This window comes from Gavia stellata, chromosome 17 (assembly GCF_030936135.1).
Source record: "Gavia stellata isolate bGavSte3 chromosome 17, bGavSte3.hap2, whole genome shotgun sequence".
NCBI classification, from domain to species: Eukaryota; Metazoa; Chordata; class Aves; order Gaviiformes; family Gaviidae; genus Gavia; species Gavia stellata.
In genome coordinates, this window is record NC_082610.1 from 16,832,062 (window position 1) to 16,854,996 (window position 22,935).

Here is a 22,935-nt window from a genome sequence, read left to right on the forward strand (position 1 = left end):
AAACTTTCTGTCACTGTGTCCAGGAGGCTTTATTACCTTTTTCTTAAGGAAAAAAAAAAAGGGAGTAAGTGCCATAATTACTGCAACCAACCCTATGTTTTGAGTGCAAGTCTCACAAAGTTCTGGCTAAAAAGCTTTATAAAGCTTTCCACTGTATAAAGGAAAAAGTTGTCTGGTCACAGTTTTCACTGAAAATGAGAACTCCCTAAATTTGAACTGTTCATTTCCTTTCTCATTTCCCCTTGTTCAGTTCATCACTCTTCCAAATAACTCACTTTGCATCTAACAGGCTTTACGTTCTCTGCAACCTGCCACCTCCCAGCCTAAGGAAAATTATATTCACCCCTTCTGAGCTACAACAGCAGGAAAGATGATGCTGTGTGTCACAGAGGTGGAGCAATGCTCTACTTGTTTTTGCAAATATTAAGAAAAAGGCTAAAACTGAAAACATTGCTAGGCAGCAGAATGCAAGTGTCCTTCCTTAAAGAAGAGCATACATTAAGAGGAGTAGAGACAGATATTTGAGAAACAGAGGTTTAGCTTCCATGGAATCAGCATAGAAATCAGCAACCAAGACTCCTGCACAGCTGTGCAAATCAGCAGATTTGCTCATCCCTTAGATCACTCCTTACTCCTTTCCCTTAAGACAGCTTGTCATCAGGTAAAGACCATTGAAAGTCTCTAAAAAAGGTCCCCAAAGAAAGTCTCCCAAGTCCCGCTCTGAAGGTGCTCACAGCCTAACAAAGAGTGCTTTCACACAAGGTACAGTGTCCTCCAGCAGCTGACTCCAGGCAGTAACTACCCCTCTTCCAGAACTAAAAGCAAGACTTTAGTTCCTGAGATCTAAAATAAACCTGCAGTTAAGCTCAATTTGAAGTGAATTCTTTATCTCCTAAAGTCAGTTTTACAGTCTCGTATTCTGACTCCTGCTTTCCCACCTCACTCAGCTGCAAATAGCCCTAGCAGCAGAGAGACCCTCCCAAGAAACTGCCCAGATCAAGGCAAGGAGGAGCCTCAGGAGGCCTCAGAAATAGGCTCCCATTAGGGGATCTGAATATAAATTAGCACCTCACCCACACAATGCTTTTGCAAGCCTTGTTCCTTAGCCAGCTCTGCTTGTAAACAGGCTGCTTTGAATAACTTTGAAGAGGTATGTTCCTCTTGTAACAGTCCTGACCTCAACAAGCTCTGTGTGGGAAGGCAGAAGGTAAGTCCTACCCAGCAATCAGATCTCTGAGGGGATGGAAAGCTGTTCTTGTGCCCCTCAGGCCTGCCTGCCCTCCCCAAACCTAGGTGAGCAGTGCTGCCAGGGCTCCTCTTGCGTCAGCCTGGCTGGCAGTGATGCCAGGCCAGGGAAAGCTCCCACCGATTTTAGGGACTAGGAAACTGTCCTCCAGCTGTGGCTTGAAACTGTGGCTTCAGAGAGGAGTGTATCAGGGAGTGCGGGAAGTGGGAGACTCAATAACACCAGGAATTCTTAAAAAATGGTAAAGAACTGCGTTCGGTCTTCTAGGTGGGCAGTGGCTGGCTTCAGCGAAAGAAGTGTTGCATGTATTCTATACACAAAGACAGATGAGTTTGCTTGAAAATCAGAGCAGGAAACCCAGTGTGTGCATCCTTTCCCTCCACGGACCCACACTGAGCCACTTCTGCATTAGCAGAGAGAACCAAACCCTGGGGGGGGGGCGGGGCTCAGCAGGCTGTCCAGAGCAACAATCAAAGACAAAAATAATCTTAAAAGATCTTTCCAAATATAGTCCCTCATTATTGGTGCTGTATCAGTTTCATTTCAAGCTGTGCCTGGCAGCGTCTCTCTCTTGTTCCCTTTAAGAGAACACCAACAGGCACGAGGGCCTTTCTCTAGAAAGGGAAAATGGGGGAAACATATTTCAGTGTCCTGACAGACAAAAGGGTGGAGAATTCTTGCTCTCAAATGTATAACCTTGAAGGCTCCCTAGTTAAACAGTCATAAGCAGAGTGACCTTATCAGGGCTGATGAAACTCACAGGACACAGCTGTTTCAAGACACTGCTGTACATAGTGTAAGACCACTCTGCACGCTTTAAGTTTGGGCGTGGTGACATGGGGAAAACCATGTGTGAGTTGTGGGTTACTGTTAGTAAAACCTCACCCCATGCACCTGCAAGCGTTCAGTCTCACAGGACCAACTTGAGCTAGCTGGAACCAAGCCGTGTGTTACAACCTGATTTAAAACTTCACTGGGTGCTTCCAGCATGGAAAAAAAAAATAGAGAAGCAAGAGGGGAATACGAAATGTCTGATTTTCTTGCTTTTTGTGTCTTGGAAATTTTTCCTAGCTTTCATACAATGTTGGCAAAATCCTGCCATTTCACAAAGGAAGAGAACAGATTTACCCAGTGCAGTGTCTGCGGTATCTGCAAAGAACCCACAAAACTGTTGTCAGAATGCATCAGTTGACTACTTGGAGGTGCTAAGTATGCCATGGATGCAGGGCAAGCCTGGTTAGGGAATGAGAAACAGCCATATTTGCTTTTGAGCCATCTAGGGAATTTGTGAGACCTGCTAGCCAAAACGTGCCATTTTAAGGGACCCAATACTGCCTTCAAGCAACTGAAGACAAATTTCAGTGACTTCAGAGGAAGTCCAAGTCAGAGTTAGGCTGGTTTTGGGATATGAAGGTAAGTTCTTTCAATGTGGCCCTTGCCAGCTCCAGCTGCAGTACCTACAGACTGAGCAATCTCCTCTTCTGTGGACAAGGACAAGAGCCAAACTGGCCCAGAGAAGTGTGATCCACAGTGCCAGTCCCAGTAAGTGCACTTGCCCTGGAAAATAGCAGCGTGTAAACTATCGGAGACATGAAATCTATGGTTACTCAACCTGGAGGGAATCATCCCCAACAAATCACAGTGGCTGCAAATCTAACTTACCACAGACGATCAGCTTGCAGCTGCAAGCTGTAGGGATCATAAGCAGACAGATGCTGCTTGTTGAGTTGAACCACAAATTAGACTTGGACATGATGCTAATATTGCCCTTGTACAGGGTCACTGTTGGGTGGGGTTTGCTGATGAAAGCACAACTCACAGGGCAGTTGTTGCCATGACTCATGCTGTGGTTCTTCAGTCGGGTGATGAAATGGGAAGCACAGTCCTTCCTGGGATACTCCATCTTGAAGTCAAAACACCCTGCTGAGGACAGAGTCACTATGGGCTGCTTCACACTGCACTGTCTGCTGCACAAACGAACACAGAGCCAGCGCCATCAAGACAGAGAGTCTTCTCCTGTATGACTACAAATCTAAAGAGCTTGGGTAGAACATTTCATGACCTGGACTACCTTTCCCACGAGGGAAAACTCAGGGAGGATGAAGAATAAACAATACGCTGCATTACTCTCAGCATCTCACCAGAATACCTATCTCAACACGTAAACAAACGCAAACTGAAAAGCAAGAGAGGAAGGAATCAGAAATCTCATTCTCCCATTAATCTGCTATGCAACTGTAAGCAAGCAATTAATTTCTTTGTTTCTTGGTCTGTAAATAAGGTGTCAGGTTTTTGCTCCATGGGGATATATCGATGTCTTCTCTCACTAATGCCATTAAATTGTAAAGTGCTCTTGGATATTTGGCTCCCAAGGCACTTTAGAAATGCATGATTAAATTACACCCAATTATAAACCAAAGCAGGTGATGTTCTAAAGGAAGGGATATTGCTCTGCTGGTGTTGCTCTGAGGCATTAATAGTCTACAGAATGCTCTGGGGGAATCAAGGGGAACTGCATGTGCAATTTAATTTCCAGTGTCCACTGCAAATCTTCCATTTTCAGCCTGTATTTAAACACACTTCCTGAAGTCTTTATTATCTCCTTTTGCATTGGCATGGGGTCCCATCAGGTAAATCCCCTGGATCCTAAATGTAGCACTGTACGGCAAAATTCTCTTATGAGACCTTATTCTCAGAAAATAACTTATCTCCTCCTTATCCTTCAGAGTATTTCTACCATCTCTCAGGTTTGTGCAAATAAACCTTGTGACTTTCTGTTTATAATGAAGAACAGGAAATCAGTTCACATCTGCTTTTGTCCTGCTGTCCTGCCTGAAGACCGGCAAGCTCTTATGAAGGTAATGTTCAAGGGAGTGCACTGCAAGGAAGGCGCAACCAACCTAGCTTTCCTCCATTTACTCTTCTTTTATACTCGCCTACATGCACAGAAGTTACTGAAGTTATTTCAGACTCTGTAAGATCCAGGCCTAGAGTACTTCCGTATAAGAACCCAACTACAGCCACGTAACTAGAAGTGCTCTTTCTCTGCTACACACGTAACAGAAGTAACCTATGGTCTAGTTACGTAGATCAAGGAAGGCTGATTGTTAAATACAAATACACAATCTGACATCTGATTACTCATTTTAGTGTACTATTTATCCTGTTCTTTTAATGTATTGCCCATTATGCTTAATGGGATTAGAAGACTTCTAGCAGCATGTGGATAGGTTTCTGAAGAAATATATGCATAGTCTGGTAATATATTTTAATATATAGTTTGTTTTATATTACTATATTTTTTATTACAGCAGGCATAGGCCAAGCAAAAAAATTTGGCTTGGATTTCACTGTTCAGAGTAACTGCATTCTGCTTTGCCCTAGACTGGACAGAAGGATCACTTATCACTTTGATTTGATGAGGTGGGGCATGTTTAGTTTTGTTTGGGAGTACTGCTAATGAGACATCCTTATTACTAATTAGGCCTGAGCAGGGAGTGACTGAACAAAGGAGAAGGCATTTACCCGACAGGATGACCTCAGAGTGTTTAATTTAATGTGCTTTTAGGGACTTCTTATAGCTTTTGGCCCAGAAATTGTGTCACACAGTCTCCTACACGTGACAGATTTTGTTTTCCTTTTAATTTAGGAAACAATCCCAGTCAGACTGGAAATATGCTACAAGACAGATGACATTTATAATGCCGATCTTCTGTTATGTCAAGACATGATAATATCACCTTCCCTGCACATGGATGGCCCCTACTGTCTTGAATTTTAATTTAAACAGCATCTGCATGAACTGCTATGTAATCTGCTACACATACATGTAGTAAAAGGAAGCCTGGTCCTGAAGAGATTGCCATCAAATGGATGGGATAGGACAGAAGGTATTCTTGTGTCTGTTCCCCAGGTGGGGACCTGAGGTGCAGAACGGGTCAGTGATAACACCCAAGGGACCCCAAGCTTAGTCCACAGTCTTGTGTACAAGAGCACTCATCTTCCTCCAGCACTGTTAGGATTTTTTATGCTTACCTCTGTCTTTGGAGACGTGCCACTGCTCCTGTGAATCCAGAGGTTCAGTGTCCCCAGTGTCACTGCAGCCAGTGCATAGAGCTGGCTTGGCTTGGGAGATGCCACATAAACCTTATACTACAGTTCATTAGTTTGATCACCTTGAACGCTGAGGGTAAACTGCTGCTGTGATACACAATTTAGACTGAGAGGTACATTCTCACACTGGGGCTGATTCTGCAAGGTACTGTAGAGCCTCAGCTCGTGCAGAAATCTAGGGTAAAAAAAAAAAAGAAAGCACAGAAATTGCCCTTAGCCTCTACAGAAATGAGCTCAACAACCATGTTAATAGAAATTGTACCTCAGAAAGGACAGTGTTGGGACCTCAAGTGTTCTCTTTATAACCTGATCACTCCCCTAGGTCACTCAAGGTTTAATCAAGAATGATTTCACTTCAGTTAGCATGAACTGTAGTTGCATGCTCAAAAAATTCTGCTTCTCATGATGAATCAGAAAGCTTCCCCAATATTTTATGGTTTGCTGAACACTGTTGCTCCAGCTGCAGAGGGCTGGATTGTGCAGCTGACAACCTTGTGTGCACAGAAGTCCCTCTATGCTAACCACCACAGGGAGGCTTATAAAAAGACTAGCCATAAAAATAGCGAGCAGTTATGTAGGACTTCATGAACCTAAAGTACTGCATAAGTTTTCTCCAACATTCAACTTCTTTTAAACCAAAGTGACAGCTCACGTGATAAAGGCCAAAGCACAACTACAGCCTCCATAGCCCTGCAGCTGTATTTCACCAGATGCCCAAGAAAACTCTAATTGCAGGCTTTCTCCTCTGACAGGACACAACACAGAATCTCACAGGGAAAGATGTATGAATGTATGGTGCTGTCCCAGCACAAACCACCATGTGGCTCTTCAGCCTCACAGTCAGGTCAAACCTATGAGGGGGATAAAAGAAAAACAGACAGAGAGGGAGATATTAAAAAACTAAAAGAGTGAGAGATTGCACAGAAAAGTAAAGCCATTCTTCAGTCTGTTGAGTCACACCTGGAGAATGGAAGAAGAAAACCTTCAAACTGCTTCAGCAGAGGGCAGTTAGTGTAAGGGTTGCAATGTTGCCAGCTCTTTTTCTAACACCTGTACCACCAGAAGACAAACATTAATGCCTCAGCAATCAACAGCTTAGTGATGAGCACCTATTCAGGACAATTTCAGGTGAGGCAGGTGGAACAGAAACGTTTAAAAATAGGTCATGTAAAAAGTGAATGAGAACAAAGAAAAAGAAGAGGCAGCTTTAATACCTCATTAGATGATTTTACTGTCCACCTTCTGCCACAAACAATTTTGTGTAATGTCTGTTTCTTACAGGACTTCTCATACTCTTCAGTACTGTACTGTACGTTGCCATTCCACACCAGACAAATTTGTCTGGAGCCTGCAGTCTCTCTGGGATTTTTTGGTGTTTCTCTATTTGGAGATGTGGTAACAACGCCATGCTGCACAGACTGGTTGTGTAGTTCCAAAGTGGAAACTGAGAAGAGAAACAATCATTTTTTTGTATTGGTCACCTCGATTTTGCCTTCTGAGACATCCTCAGTCAAGCCTGAATGTATTTCTACCCTACAGGAATCAGTGTTCCCGAATTGTGCATCTTTTCTTGCTGGCATTACTGCTACTGAGGGCAGTCAGCACCATGCTTTGTTACCTGGGAGTATCTTAGGCATAAAAAGTCTGAATTTCCTAATTAATAATTAAGGAACCATAAGTCCTAAACAATAAAGATTTAAATACTTCACTACCTCAAATAGTAAGCTATCTAGGAATTCCATAGCAGGTCATGATACCTTCATTCTCAAGACATAATTAGTGTCTCTGAAGCATGACCTCCGATAATCCTATTTCAGCTTTAGCATGCTGACACCTGACTGTTCATGCCATTCAAACCAAGTGCCTGAAAGAATTATCATCCTGTCTCAGTACCACCGTACTTAAAACAAACAGGCATTTCAAACATGATGGTTTATTTCCTGTAGTACCTACTCTCCTAACCCATACTCATAACGCATACAGTATCCATGACAGGAATCAGAGAATCTTCCAACAGTGACCTCCGTAATCACATGTGAGATGTGATGTGAGAGGTCAGACAGTGGAAGAAACAACTGCCATTATACCCGACATACTCATTCAGGGGACAGTTCAGCAAGAAGGATGGCAGAATGATTTTAATTTGGCTCAAGGACTGCACAGCTTGCGCTGTTCTCCATCTCCTCTCAGCACCTCCGAAAACTCAGCAAAATGCAGAGATGTGATGCTAAATGTTCCTTTGTGCAAGATTAATTTGATAACCCTTTACAAAATGAGGTACATTTTACAAACACAAGAAAGTAACAGCTGATAGATGGCAGTTCCAGCTGGACAGATACTGCAGGTCTTACCTGAAGGTGGCATTGCTAGAATTCCTTCCTGTAACTCCGCTGCTTCTCCAACACCAGCTTCATTTACAGTTCAGGTTCAGAAGTAGTATTTGTCTTTCCTGCAGGCCTCCTACAGTGTAAGTGGTACTAGAGAGAGGGATCTTGGTGCATTTTGTCCATTTCTTGGTGTCCTCAGCTCACATCTCTAGTATGTATCCTGACAGCACGCCTCCCTGATCTGGCTGCTGCCAGGCTAAGAAATGCTGGAGTTGGAAAAATCCACCACCTTCAGCAGTCCTGGAGGCTCTGCAAGAGCAGAGGAGCTGTGACACACTACTGTACTCGCAGGCCTGTGCTGGTGTATGTGAATACAGTGCTGTTCCTATTTCAAGATGCTGAACCTGCAAGGTAAAAGGAGCCTTAGTAAAGACAGAGCAAATTCTGTCCAGCAAAAAAATGCAGTTCCTAAAATGGTGCATACATGTATACCCTGTTCCAAGGTTGGCCATTTAAGAAAAATTCTCACAACATTTGACATGGGACCATCTGAATTCAGCTTGGAAAGGGTACCTTCTGTTAGCACTTGACCACCACTCATTCTCCACATGTGTTTGGGAGAGGTGTCTAGCATTAAAGGTTTGCTTATGTCTCATCCTAGCTGACTGGTGAACTCTGCAGTACATTTCTTATAACATGTCTTGTATGGCTTTGAGTGCCTGGTGTCCCTTACTTGTTTAATAAATCCCTCTTACGGTCCTGTGTAAAGTGGACAGGTGCTATCTGGACTGCTTGGGTTAGTGAATTTGCTTACTGGCTTGCAAGATCCTGTTAATGTTCTTCAAGTTTATTTGCCAAAGATGACAGTACCCCTAATTAATAGTAATTTTTGAAAATACAGATGTTGATTTTTGCTCTTTAGTCCACCTTGCAGGAGTCTAGTTAGATCTCCATAATAGGTAAGAAGAGCAAAAGATGGGACATTAAAAAATATCTGTATGTTTTTCATCAAATGAATAGGGAGTGGTGTATCCGAATCCACATTCTGCTCTGAAAGTCTCAGCTAAAATGCAATGACCTCCCCCTGCCCTCCCCAACCCCAAAAAGTCAACCAGTGCAGCATGCCATGAAAAACTTGATGCTAATGGCTTTTATACAGAACACTCATATAAGCACACAGGGTCATAAGGAATATGGTGCATACGGACAGTACATATTCTACTAGGCCTAATGTGAAATAATGCAAGTCTTCAAACAGGAGAAGAATCGTAGCTTCAGGCTTTAAATTGTTTTTGTGTTGTCTTCTGATGTAAAGGAACCTGAATGCTTTCCCATCTGAGTAACTATTTAACCTCAAGGCTCTCATCTACTACATAGAATTCTCTAAATTTTTAGCTATATCGGCTTCCGCACTTGGCCAGGTTCTCTTCCTAAATTATGCGCACCTACTAAGGCCCACTACTGTATCTATTACAAGATTCCATCAATAGTTTAAGCTATTTATTGATGGCCTCTGACAGCCTTTTGTTTTTAAAATGTTTTAGTTACATGGTCATAGAGAGTAAGAATTCTCTATAACTAGCACAAAATAAAATCTGCCCATTTCAGCATTTCTGAGGTGACTGTAATCCTTTGGAGTTTGTCTGTGATTTTGATCAGTCCAGAATTAGGCACAGACTCTTTACTACTAAAAAGTAAAAGAATGTAAGCAACTTCCATGAATTCTGCAAGAGTTTTCTTTTAAAAGGGCTGATGGGGGACTGATGAAAGGAGCATAGTCACATGTATGAGAAATTATTTTCTTTGTCATACATTAGGGCCTTTGGCAACCTATAAATGAACATTAAGCACTAAAGGTATCTACACCTTAGAGCATCTTTATCATGTTGATCTCTGCTGTTTGCATATACTCAATTCCCCCCAGGTGGGAATCTCTTACTGTGTCCTTATCTTAACAGTTACACATTTTAAGTGAATAATACCACACTTCCAGGCACTTACAATATAATTACATTTATAGCCAACAGTATTAAGGCCTTCTTTAATCTTTAGTTAAGCTGTGAACACAATGCAGTCCATTACATTGAGCCAGGCTGAAATCTGCCACATTCCCTCAGACTTCAGTCATAAATGCATAGATCCGATCATCAAATACACATTTAGGAAAACTAGACATTAAACAGTGAAAGAAACATACTGATGGGATCCCTTGCCACGAGAGGTTGAGGGCATGCTGAGAAAGCCAGGGCCTGCACGATTCATAGCTATCACACAGAACTCATTCTGTATCCTCCAGAAAACCATCCACTTTGAACCCGGTACCTAGAGACACACATGTTGCAATTACACAACTCTCTAATCACCCATAAAAGTGTTCCCAAGTGGTCACTAATTTTTTTTTAAATAGCTTTTGCATTGAGATAAACCAAGAAAAAATTTCAGCTCACAGACTGCTGGAAAACAATGTAAGTTTCAGGGGTTCAGGGAGCTCCTTAACTAGGTCTAACCTTCACTTCTCCAGTTGTCTGCTCCATTTTCATAGCTCTCGCCCTAAGGAGAAGATGGAATTTTGATGCATATAATAAGAGGAAAAATGCATAATTTGCTTTCCACTAGATTATGGTCTATAGCCTGGTAGAATCATACATGCTGGGGAAAAGTATCTTCATGTCTTGCTCCACTGACTTCAGTAGGATTGCCCATGATGTAATGAACTCAACAGAGTGGCCAAGCCTTTCACAATCTGGGCTTCAAGCAATGTTAAACCTTCATTCAATTTTGAAAAAAACCTCAGTAATTGAATAATTTGCCTTAGAAATTGTTTCCATTATTTACCATGAGTAATAATGGTGCTTCAAGGAGGATATTTTTGGATACTGTGATTGGTTGTAACTTAATTAATATGAAAGTCCAACATTTTGAATGAGACAGAGGGAAGGATCCAAGAAAGAACCAAAATATTAACAGAAAAGGAAAAGCAAAAGTCTCGTTAGTCAGATGCTGCTGCAGATAGGCACACTCCCATGTGTTATACAAGCTGTGCTAAGGATGGATCATATGGTTGCTATCTGATGGATACTACAAAATCAGTCACTTGTTTAATTCAGTTCTGGTCTATGTCAGGGAAAAGCAGTCAAATTTAGGTAGGGAGAAATGTAAAATATAGATGCTTGAAATTAGGCACCCAAATCCATAGGTGTGACTTTCAGAGCTGCTGAGTGTTCCACCCTCTCATTGTTGCTCATGGGTATCAAGCCATTTCTACTTGAGGGCTGAAAATCTCACTTTGAACAGCATATGTCAAAATGTGTATCTTGTTAGATGCCATGATGACATTTTCCTTGATTAATCAATACTCAGCTCTGCAGTCAAACCTTATCTAATCTTCCTTCTGCTTACATAAAACAGATAATAATCTTGGTCTGACCTTGGACTAGCTCCTTGGTGATTGGGACACAAAGATTGCTGCCTTTCTTCCTTTTTTTCTATGATGTAACCTTGCACTGGGCTGGGAAGTTCCAGGTGATGGTGACATCTTCTTTCCTGACATCTACAACTTGAGGCTGAGACACCAGTCTCAGAGGCTCTACACAAAAGAAAATCAAGTTAGCACAGTACAATCAGAATTCATTGACTCCAAATTGCATGCACGTGTTATGTGTGTGTGTATAAATATATATGTATGTATGTATAGCAAGAAGTCAAGGAGGGTAACTTGTATGTTAAGGTTTATTCATGGCCACAACCTTTTTCTAAAGACTCTTTCTTTGCCATCTACTTCCCTTTGTTATTTCAAATGTTGAAACATTTCAATTCTTGCACTTACTCAAAAAATAAGCTCTTTCTGCGATGTGTTACAGAGTGGCTCAGAAACGCCTTCCCTAATCCAGAGGAAGTTTGGACAAAAATGCAAAGTTTTCGGTGAGAACTGATATATATTACTTCAATTAGGTAACTTTCTTTCAGAAATGTTTCAATAGGCCAGACTCGCTGTTTGCACTGTGTCTTCTGTGATACACTCTGGTCTTGGGGAGAGGGGACTGCAAATCCCCTTTGGTTGGGAATCCCAGTCCATAAAGGAAAAATGGGAACAAGAGTTACCCGAACTATAACTCCCAGAAGATAGCTCAGCAGTGTTTTCTAACCAAGTTAGTTTTTGGCTGACATATTTTCTTTTTTGGCTGCAAAACAAAATGTTTTTAAGCGTTCCCTTTTAAACTATCTTCCCTCCTCCCCCACAATACTTTCCAGAGAAAGCCACTTTTCATTTCTGCCATATCCCACTAAGCTTACCTAACTGACACTAGAACAGTGTGTTAGTCGGTCCGCTCTTGTGGCCATGTTGAGGGATTTCTGAGTCCACAAACTCTTGCAATGAAAGGACCTGGCTATTTGTTTGATCCTGGCTATCAGCCTAAGCACAAAGCAGCTTCTAAGCTCTGTCCTTGGAATTTGTCCCCTGAAGCACAGAGGACAGTGTTCTTCTGGTGACTGGCAAGGAGGAAGAGGACAAAAACAATGGGAAGCGGGACTGTGAAACCACATTAAAAACAGCTGGCTAATAGGTTCTCCAGCAAAAATTTCTTCCATTTCCAGGGGCTTGATGAGGCCCTCAGAGTTGATGGCACATATTCTGAATTAGTAGGCTCTCCCTTCCTCCACCTTCTCTGTAGCAAATGTGGTGTAGTTGCTCTCCACCACCCCTACTTTGATCCACGATTTTTTTTTCCAGCCATCCTCCTCTTGATAACAAAGTGAGTCACCTGCTTTCCTCCATTGCCTTTGGGTGCTTTCCATCTCATTTTACACTTTCCCCATGTGTTGCAGGAACTCTGCTTTCCCTGGTGGGGGTTTTGGTTTGTCTGCAGTGTGAGCAGCTGACCAGAGTAACGTGGAGGGCTATTATTTAGAGGGTCATATCCTGTAATGGTGTAAATCAGTGTAGATTAGAGCAAAACTAAACTGTCTTGAATCACTTGATTTGATAACTCAGAGTCTGCCCCACTGCAAGATTTGTAAAAAGAAAGTCTGAATTACAGTGTCTGAAACCCAACATACCTACCAGTGATAGTCCTGCTAGAAAATGATTAATTTAGGACCTACTAACAAAGTTGAGGTAAGGATTGTCAGAAGCCGAGCCACAGTCGTGTTTCAGATTCAGCATAATGGCTCCACTGTCTTTTCTCACGGGTTTTGATTGTAACGCAGTCACTGGCTTTCGCCATCACCACTTTCCCTTCCTCTGTCACCTCAATACCATCATTGAACCGTGTGACTTTGGGCAGTGGCTTTGCCTTGAAAGGCACCTTGATGCTTGCTGTATGCTTAGTCTTCGCACTAATGCTGTGTGCAGCAAAAAGCTCAAGGACAGATTCTTCAATAACAGGAGAATCTGGAAAGAACAGAAGACATCCAAAAGCTGCAGCTGCAAATAGAGCTTGACATCTTTCCTGTGTCTGCGAATTCCCAGAAAAGGTGGTCCAAATCTGGGCCCTGCATACACTCCTCCTTGTTTTTAATATAAGAATGCTGTTTTTTGTGAAAGTCTTCAGGGACACTCAAAATCTTCAGCGTGTTTTGATTCAGTTAATTTAGTTCTGTTTCTTGTACAGGGAGCCGGCTGACGTCCTTTAGTTGTTCAGCTCAGCAGAAAAGGACAGACCTCTGGGAAATAGCAAGCCCAAAGCTCCTCACTTCCCTAGGGCCTAGAGATTTGATGCCAGGCAGTTTCTAAGTTTTGCAAGGCACAAGAAGCAGCCCTTTGTACTGTTCTTCCCTAAGGCCACACTAGGATATCTATTATCATGACAAAGATAGTAGAATCAATGTTAGGTACTGCTTATAAAGAAAATGCTCCCTCATTTGTTACAGAGCAATATGGGAAAATGATAAGGATGTCCTGCACAAATTAAAGAAAAATAACCAGGTTCCTAAATGTATTTGGTGTTTTTCCTTTTATTTTTGTCACACAACGTTTATGTTTAGAAATCACAATCTGCTGCTGAAAGTCATAAAAAGGCATTAAAAATATTCTTGAATACAGGAAAATCAACCCTCCCTATACCAAAGGTTTGCTGCGGATAGGTTTTTACTGCAACACGGGTATGCTAAACATTCGGTGCTGCAGCCACAGCATCCTTACTGTTGCGTTTGTCCCGCAGCCCGTGCAGCGGTGTTTATCCACCGTGCCTTGATTGCGCGGACAGAAGGAGGTTATTTCCAGCTGCAGAGGAGCCTGGAAGTCCACCAGGCGCCATCTGGCTGCCAAGGGCTGAGCAATGCGCGTATTTATCCATTTCTATATGTAATTTCAGAAAAGGTGTTTTTCTTGTTGCTCATGACAACAATGTTTGAAGCAAAGGCTCAGGCCAAAATTCTTGATCACTGATTTATAAACACAGAAACCTATGCTTAGTTCAGTTCAGTTTTCTCCCCTCGGGGAACAAAGAAGCAGAAAGAAGAGGTTTTGCTCATGCACGTAGATAAGCCTTTAAAATGGTACAGGCCCAGGTAAGGAGACCTGGTGAAGCACTGATTCTGAAAGCGTTTGTGTACAGCTGGTAAAGAGCAGTAAGGAGATGGAGTGGCTACCTCCAATGGCAACTGTCGCTCCACTCTCTGCGCCCTTAGCTCTGAATGTGTACCTCCCTTCATGCTCTTCTCCCATTCTGCCAATGATGAGTTTGTGGATGGCTCGCTGCTTCCCTATCCAGATCCTTTTCATCTCTGTAATCCGACAAGAAGATTGAGGCAGGAAACAACCCACATTGCAGAAAACACCATCTCCAAACCTGTCCCTGAGTTCTCTGATCAGATTCCTGCTCTAAGATGACTAAGCGGTCAGGATTTCTAGCTCCTACTCTGGCAAAATGCTCTGTGATCTATGGACAAAATGAATTCAGTGTTATGTGGACAGAGTGATCTGTGCATCTGCATAGATGAGCCACACGGCATGTAACGAAGGGTGTGCATTAGCATGCAGAGGATACATTTACTGATTACTCTGAATATCAGAGACTGGGAGAGGGAGAAGGGTGGGTGGTGAGAAGCCAACTTTGTGGGAAAGAATGAGAGTCTACAGGTGAGAAAATGGGTTAGCAAATGTGAAACCATCTGTACAGGAGACTGGGAAGGAAAATTTTGAAAGAGCCAAGATTCAAAGACAAAACTTAGTAAGACTGAGGCTGTAGTAGACTGGGAAGGATTAGATCCGTTCTTGTCTGATCTGTCCATCTGTTTGTCCTTAGTCAAAAGGCCTTAATCAAAACCAGGCCAAGTCCCACAGTAGCTATTTGGAGAAAACTTCCCACTAGGGTTTTGCAGCCTTTCATTGTACTGACAATACCATGGGCATTTTACCTATTTGCCATTGAGCCATATTCCTTCCACCTTCGCGTCATTCAGGACCATACAGAGCTCAGCAGGATCCCCAGTTAGAGCATGAACGTCACACACGTACTATTCATGGTTGCAAATGTCTCTGGAAGAAATCCCGGTGGAAGCATGTAAACAGAAAAACTGTGAGAATGATTGTTGACTGAGCACTTCAAACACCAAGGAGGTATTTAACGGCAGGGAGACCTCATAACAAAATGGATAGGCCTTCAGGACTAAAGCGGTTTACTGAATTGGACATCAGGGGAGTAAAGGGGGGTGGAGAAAGGCTGTTCCCAAGCAGTTTTTGCCCTTCTTTATGGGTGTTCACTGGAGGGAATGTAGCTATAGGAACCCAAAAGCTGAAGCAGAACACAGCCTCTTGGCACTGCTCCAGACCCTTAGCTGGTCCAGAGGAGCTGTCAACCCAGCCGAACACTTCCTCTACTGCCTACATAATATTTGTATCTGAACTTGAACTCTGCATGGGGGAAGATGAATCTGTAACTAAGGCACCAGCCTGCAACTCCAGCGTGCAGAGGAGTCAGAGGCAGCTCAGCCATGGCTTTCCAGGTTACCTGTGCCACAGGAGTGGTTTCTGTCCCAGAGGAGTGGTCAGAGAAGGCCCCTGCCCCACACTGTCCCTTCAGGCCACCCTGGCCATGGCCCACAGAGGGCACTCACATACCAGGCCTGGTACCCATCCTCCAGGAGCCAGGGCTTCCTTGCCCATCATCAGTCACACTCAATGCTGGCCACAGGCTCCTCGCCAGGCTGCACACCTGGAAAGCCCAGGGCTGGGGATGCCATTGGGAAACTGCTCCCTTCTGGCCTGTTTTGGGAAAACAAAATGAGAAATACATGGCTAAAATGCAGCTAATGGAGTGACCAGCACCCAAGTCCATACACCCGGACGCGGTTTGCGGGGCATCATCTGACACAGAAAATGCAGGACTATTAGGAAGAGAACAGCCTCACAGAGACATCTGTCAGGGATGGGCACTAAGGCAGATCAATCTTCCACGTGAGAAAATCTGCATCACCTCACAGCTGAGCTTTTTTGGCCCCTGAAGTTTCCTTCATACCATCCTACCAACTGAATAATCAGTTGTTCCTGAACCTGTGCGGGATACACTAATATAATTTTATCCTCCTTACATGCAGTTCATTTTAAAATGGTCTTAAAATGCTGCACTTTTCATAGAAGGCACCTGGGCATAGTTCAAAGCTGGTCCACATCTAACAGAAGTCATCTCAAATACTAACAGCCACTAAAATCCACACCCTAACTTTGAAATTCTTCTCCAGCCTATGCTGAGAGCATGAAGCTAAGCCTTCCAACTTTTTTCCCTGCTCTTAGCCTTGTGTCTCTCTAAAAAGATCACAGACTTAAGTTTACAGCATCAATAATGCTACTGCAAAATGAGTTCACAAAACAAATGCGATATTAAATATTTACCAGCCTCATGTTGTGCTGCTGGTCCTCAGCAGACTGCAGTCAAATGTCCCATGGGTCGCTTAAAGAATCAGGATAAGAATTCATTAGGACAGCCCTGATCAAAATAAAAAACATGGTACCCTTTACTAGGCTGGTTTAGCTGACACATGCAAGGACTTAAATGGAAGATTTACTGCTTTATGCTTCTACCGCTTTATACAGCAAAGGGAAGTCCTTAATTATTATCTGCGTGCTACCAAGAGGGGGCACAGACTAACGTCTTATTCCACGTTAAACAATAAATAGACTGCAGAGCAGTGTTATCTCACATCAGTTTCCTTGCTGTTACAGCAAAGCATCACTGGTCCCCTGCAGAGTTCACTGAAGAACAGTGTAAAGACTACTATTCCTCCTCTTCCTCTCTTGAGCCATTCACACTTACCTTCCAGAGTTATACTGGCACTGCTGTACTGCTCATTAGGGTCACTGTCTTGCATAGCTTACGATCTCCTGAGTCACTCAGCTCAGCAGCATTAATGATAAGCTCTGCTCTCTTCCCTTCTGCTTCCTGATGTGCTGAGGTGACCTCTCAATCACTCGTCCATTCTACATCCCCTTCAGGGTGACATCTTCAGAAGTCAGCACACACTCCAGGCAGGCTTTTCCCTTCTTTATCACTTGGGTGTTCTTGAGATCGCCTGGGATCCCAGATCCCCTGGGAAAGGGGAAGGGGTTGGCAAGAAAAAATGGCACATACCAGCAAACACCTTATAAATAAAAACAGGTGGCTTTGCCTTTGCAGGATATAACATGGGGTCCTGTGCAGGAGAGATTCCACGCTTGGGACTGCACTTCCAGTGTGAAAATGAGGTCTTGATGCTCCTCTGCTTGCCCGTCCACAGACTAGCCTTATGAGATTGTGGCTTCCTTATGAGACTGTGGCTTCCATTTTTTTCAGCCCAAGCTCTGGGGCTTTGTGTTTTAGCTTTATGGATTTTGCAGCTCAAACCCTGCTATCTTGCCTTTGATCCACCCACTGCCCAAAGATGCTTACTTTGCATTACGTATGGTCAATGAAGAGTGCAGAGTTCTGCACTAGATCTCCAGTCTCAATACTGCATTCTTTAAAGTCACTGGGCAGAACATCCTTAATTTTCATACTGTGGGCCAATCCATCATCAGTTGTCATGATTTCATACTTACCATCCCACTTCAACTCTTTCCCATTGAACTTCTAGGTGAAGTTTTGCACTTTGGCAGGCAGATTTCAAACACCGCTGTCCGTCTTTCAGTCACTTTCAGTGGTTTCAGTTCTGTCAGGAGTTAGGGGCTCACCTGTTAAAATAACTAAAAGACAAATATTCATTCTGTTATGCTTAGTTCCTGATCTCAGATTTCCTACACTAAATAGCTAGACTTCAGTGAAGTCATTTTGATTTCTTTCTTGAGTGGTAGCAGAAAGATCAATTAATTCCTTCAACTTGAGTGGAAATTAAGCTAACTACAGTTCATAATGTTCAGGAAAAGTTGCATGTATTCCTACAAAGCTGATTACCAACAGACACACTGCTTTTCTGTTCAGTTCTTCTGTCTTAACTCAGCTTTTTTTTTCTCTCCTTTACTACAGATCATTGTAAAGTAAATGGCTTCAGGCAACTGCAGATGACATCTAAAAGCATACCTGGAACCATTTGGCAAGCTGAAGGAGGACTGACATCTTCCTGCATTATCTGTCAAGAGTGCTGCAGTACCTGGCACAGGATCACTATTTGGCTTAAGTAAGGTAATCTACCACACTACAATAGCCTGTGCCCAAGCCCTGCTAAAGGCTTTATCAAAAAGATAAGTATTATACTTAAAGAGTGGTACTTATAGCAAAGCTTATCTTTAACAGATGGTCCTACTGCAATAAAAGGTAAGGCAGGTGGGCAGCATCACTTTTACTTAGCATTGATTTAAAGCAAGTTTGCTGTATATATTGTGGTTGATTTTCTTTCAAACAGCAGGCACACATTTGGCTGGTTGTAGGAAGCATATGCAGATGAAAAAAGAATGTTGTCATTATGCTCAGGCCCATCCACTCCCTCCCAAGTCCCATAACATTGAGCAAAGTTCGGTTCCACTAAAAGGACAGTGCCAAGGTTCATTTTGTCATTCCCATCTTTTCCACTAAAACTGGTCCAAATTCAGTAGTGACTCACACTCCTGCCACACTGACGTCAGTGGAGAATTTGGCTTATTATGTGTAATAAATAGGCTTCAAACTGAAATCTGCTATCTCATGAAAGGTATTTTCACATGGGCTTATGACTTGTACAATGCTAATTTCTGTTTGAGCCTAAAAAGGCCAGTGAATCATGAATGTTGCAAAGACATATAAGAAAAGAAAATAGGTCACAGTTTGGTCCACCAATTTTGACCCTCAAATTTCTGTCTGGAGATGTTGACATTGTACACAGAATCTCACGTATCCAAGAACAAAGATCACCTACCACTCTCAGCATAACAGAGATTTTCTTGTCAGCCACAAGATGACTGTAGGTGCCCAGGTCTTTCCCATTCACATTGGTGATGCACAGCATATATTTCATACCCATATACTTAATATAATTTTTTTCTCAGGGAATACAGGGAACACAAAGGCTCTTCCCCATAATAAGCACAAAACATGTTCTTTTTGTGCAGTGGTCACAGAGAGCAAGACACACAGTCCTCAGTTTAAAGTTAGCAGGGGATAGATTCTTTCATCCTGCTTCACTTCACTCTACTTGCAGCAAATCTGCCCTGTAAAGACTCTTCATTTTCTCTAACTTAAAAATTCTTCCAAACCACGTTAGTAACTGGTCTAGTCACTAATCAAACCAGACCTTTAGAGCTTACCTTTAGTCATGATCAAGGATACAGTGTAGATGGCATCAGTGTGGGTATTGGACACTACACACTTGTAGTTATCTGTATCATCTCAGGAGAAGCATTCAGATTGGAAAGGAAAAAACACATAGAGAAAGCAGTATGCAAAAGCTCCACATAGGTTGGGGTGGTGGGGAGCAGATATGGCAAATATATTAGTGAATTCCTCTTTTTATTTGTGTTTAAATCAGTATTTTTTTAATCATTAACAGAACTGACCTGTTGAAAATCCAGAATCTCTTGAGGGTAGGAATTTTGAGGCCAAATGCAATGCTTTGTCCTCCCTAAAGTTCCCTCACAGCCTTCCCAAAGCCCCAGAAACAGACAGAAGCCTTCCCACTGACAGTGATGTATTTTGGATCAGGTCCATTCTTAGCCTAAGGCAGCAAAATGAAGCCACATTTCTTCTCAGAGGAATCCTTTTATTTGGGTGCTCTGCATTGAAAGTGAGTATCACCCCTGAACTGCATAAGCAATACAGAGACCAGAGAAGGGTAAGTGGAAGCTGATTTAAGACTCTGGAGTACTGTAGGAAAAGAAAAAGAGTTTGACCTGCCCTGGCTGGCAGACTTGTAAACAAAGGACTGCTTGAGAGGTGAATTAGAGTGAACTAAGAATTAAGAAGAGAGGAAAGAAAGGGACAGAGCAGGGAAAGTAAGGAAAAGATCAGAAGAAGGGGAGAGCTTTTGCAGCTGTGGGACATCACAAATTAAACAGGGCTGAACTGGGACCTATGTCTTGAATATTATGAATTGTTAAGATTTAGTGTTGGTTTTGCCTGAATGGCACACAAGAAGCATTAGGACCTCACTATGCTAAACTTAAAACCAAGTAACAAAAATAATGACTCCGGCTCTGATGGTCTTTTTCTGTTGGTCAGAAACACTGCCCTATAAACACACAACAGTATTTGAAAGTAGCAGTATTGCAGTAGGCAGACTGCAAACAGGGACATTTTTATTGCTGCTGAGGAATACTATAGTGCTGAAGTTTTTCTTTTTTACAGTTTTTGCTGTGGAAATAAAAAAACCAATGAGCTAATGGCAAGAAAAAAAAGGTTTGTTAGCACATACTTCTTAAAAATACTGTCAAAAACATTCTGGATCCTTCTTCTGTTGGTACCCACTCTCTCTTTTCCATGTCACATTAGGCTTTGGTTTACTTTTAAAGTTTAGCGCAGAATATTGCTTTGTCTCCTAAAATTCAAGAAGAAACATTGGAATTAATGAATGAATGAGTGAAATGGAAGAGCGGCCTGTTACCTACTTTCTCTCTTTGGGTTTATTTTAAATGCATGGTTTCTTTTCCTGTCTGTTTTATGGAGGAGATTAGATTAACCTTGCTTTACTTTACTTACTGTACTTACTACAACTTTACATCCATCAAAGATACCACTCTGGGAATGAAATTTGTTCATTAGCAGTGCTCTGCACACTGACAGGAATGATTTGTGATTTTTTTTGTGATATAGGATAAAGACTCATATAACCTTTCTGTCACTTTAGACAGTCACAGATCTGTCGTATGGGAGAGATTATACATGATGGAAAGGCTTATTTACTTATGCATTAAAGGTCACATTCTTCCAGCCCCAGCCAAATCATTCAATCATGAGTTTTGCATAAAAAAGAACTGCTGTATTTAAATCAGTAAGGACAGGTTTCCAGCAGCTAAAATGAACAGCAGCTTTCCCACTGATTTTGACTGATCCACAACAAATCTCTAAAAACAGCGCGGATGGGCACAGGTAACTGCAGTTTGCACCTGGTTTTGTTTACAACTCTTCCAGTTGTAGAAGACAACGGACCATATTTACTCGCATGAGGTGGGTGAATATACCTAAGAGCACCTGAAAATGCTGTCAGTTATTGGCACGTACTAGGTAAAGAATTGTCTTTCACCAGAAATCGTCGTTACTCACCCTGGGGTGTTGCCAGTGGACAAGGTTTTTCCACAAATTCAAGAATGCTTTCTCCAGCAAGGATCTCAAAGGAGCATGCTAAAAGACTCCAATAAGGCAGAAGACTTCCTAGAAACAACTTCCTTGGCTGGGGAAAAAAATACGTTAATCAAGCAGAACAAAGAGGTACTGTTTGAAGGATTTATTTAGTGGGAGTGGGAAAGGGTGGATATAACAAGAAGCCCTGAAACATCAGTTACACACAGAATTGCCCCAGTCAGCTGGGAGAGGAAGATTTGTGCAGCAGGAAGAGTGCTAGCTGTCCATAGGAGACTGCTGATCAATTCCTTGCTTCTTTCCAGTCTGTCTGCGGGATTTTGGGCAAGTAATTTGCTCTCTCTGTACCTGTCTTGTCATCTATAAAATGGGAAAATTAGGCTGCCTTGCTGCACAGGGGTGCTGCAAAGTGCTTTGATGTTAGATGTCATTAAAGAAAGGTATCAAAACTGGACATATCAAAAGGCCCATTAGGACTTACTCTGTTCTGCACAAGCCGTACTAAGCTCCTGAGTGCTGCTCATGCCCTATGTTTAGACAAATGCCCATAGTTTAAGACAAATCCTCCTCCTTTAAACTGTTCATTTCAGGAGGCTCCAAAGAGCTGCATTTTTCTATCAGAATGAACCCATTTAGTGTGTTTTTATAAGAACTAGTTCTTCAGTTCAGGTAAAACTGTATTTTTTTTCCAGCCAGACTGACCAGTAAGGAGCTGGCCCTGAATACTCATTTCTAACAGCTCCATGCAAATGCCTCACTGGAACTGAAATATTTTTCTGTGGTTAATAGCAAAAGGTCTCAGTTTTACAACAGGAAAATCAACAGAAGTTCTACTACCAGCTTGGGTTACTCCGGCTTATTCTTTTAGACTATTACATTGCACTTTTCCTTAACCAAGGACCTCCCCAGCTCTCCGAAGTGTATCACATACAGTGGGGTATGTGAATGCTGCAAGGGCCTGTGCACACCCTGCTCTCAGTGGATGTGACTGGGAACTGTGTCATTGTCCTCAATGCAGTGTCGAGACAGAACCAGTAAGGAGGTTGCTTTAAGCCAAATAATCAAAACAAGACAAAATATTTCTACTCAAAGGCAATGGCTGATGCAGGGGCAATACATGTAGTCCTGCAATAGCAGGTAGACCATGTGCCAGCCTTTGAGAGGAACAAAAATACTCACTTCGCCCTCAGCAGAAGGCAAACCCCACTGCACAGATGCAGCCCACCTTTTGTCAGCTTGGTGTGCATCACCTAGGGAGGCCATGCAACCACACTACGGGAAAAAATTCTGTCACCATATAGCCTGTTTCCAGTGGGGACTCTGCTGCCTAGAGCTATGCCAAGACTGGTCCCAGTATGGAAGGCAGTTTGGAGAAAAGGGACTCTTCAATTCTAGTCCTTGAGGAATGAGTACTAGTCATCTAGAAATTGTAGCTCCCTAGTTTTAAAAAGTGTTCCTTGGCAAGACAGATACAGTAAGGAATGGTAGTCTCCGACACAGTTGTGTGCTGCTGAAGGATCTTGGGGCAGAGGGGAATCAACCCAAAACACAAGCCTTTCCAAGATTTGGG

General features: G+C 42.6%; 1 protein-coding gene across 1 annotated transcript; it reads right to left on the minus strand.

Moving 5' to 3' along the window:
• Positions 1-1,789: 1,789 nt before the first annotated feature.
• IGSF22 (immunoglobulin superfamily member 22) lies at positions 1,790-21,889 on the minus strand. Its single transcript, XM_059826118.1, is given in 29 exon segments — positions 1,790-1,860; positions 2,909-3,166; positions 5,282-5,371; positions 6,110-6,210; positions 6,653-6,803; positions 7,711-7,802; positions 7,804-7,948; positions 7,951-7,995; positions 9,884-9,903; positions 9,905-9,967; positions 9,969-10,008; positions 11,114-11,272; positions 12,246-12,411; positions 12,414-12,495; positions 12,497-12,548; positions 12,790-12,875; positions 12,877-13,078; positions 14,278-14,433; positions 15,057-15,144; positions 16,956-17,083; positions 17,086-17,213; positions 17,563-17,749; positions 17,752-17,811; positions 19,379-19,459; positions 20,535-20,574; positions 20,576-20,604; positions 21,330-21,403; positions 21,405-21,456; positions 21,847-21,889. Coding segments are annotated over 29 exon segments (2,889 nt in total).
• Between the last annotated feature and the right edge of the window lie 1,046 nt (positions 21,890-22,935).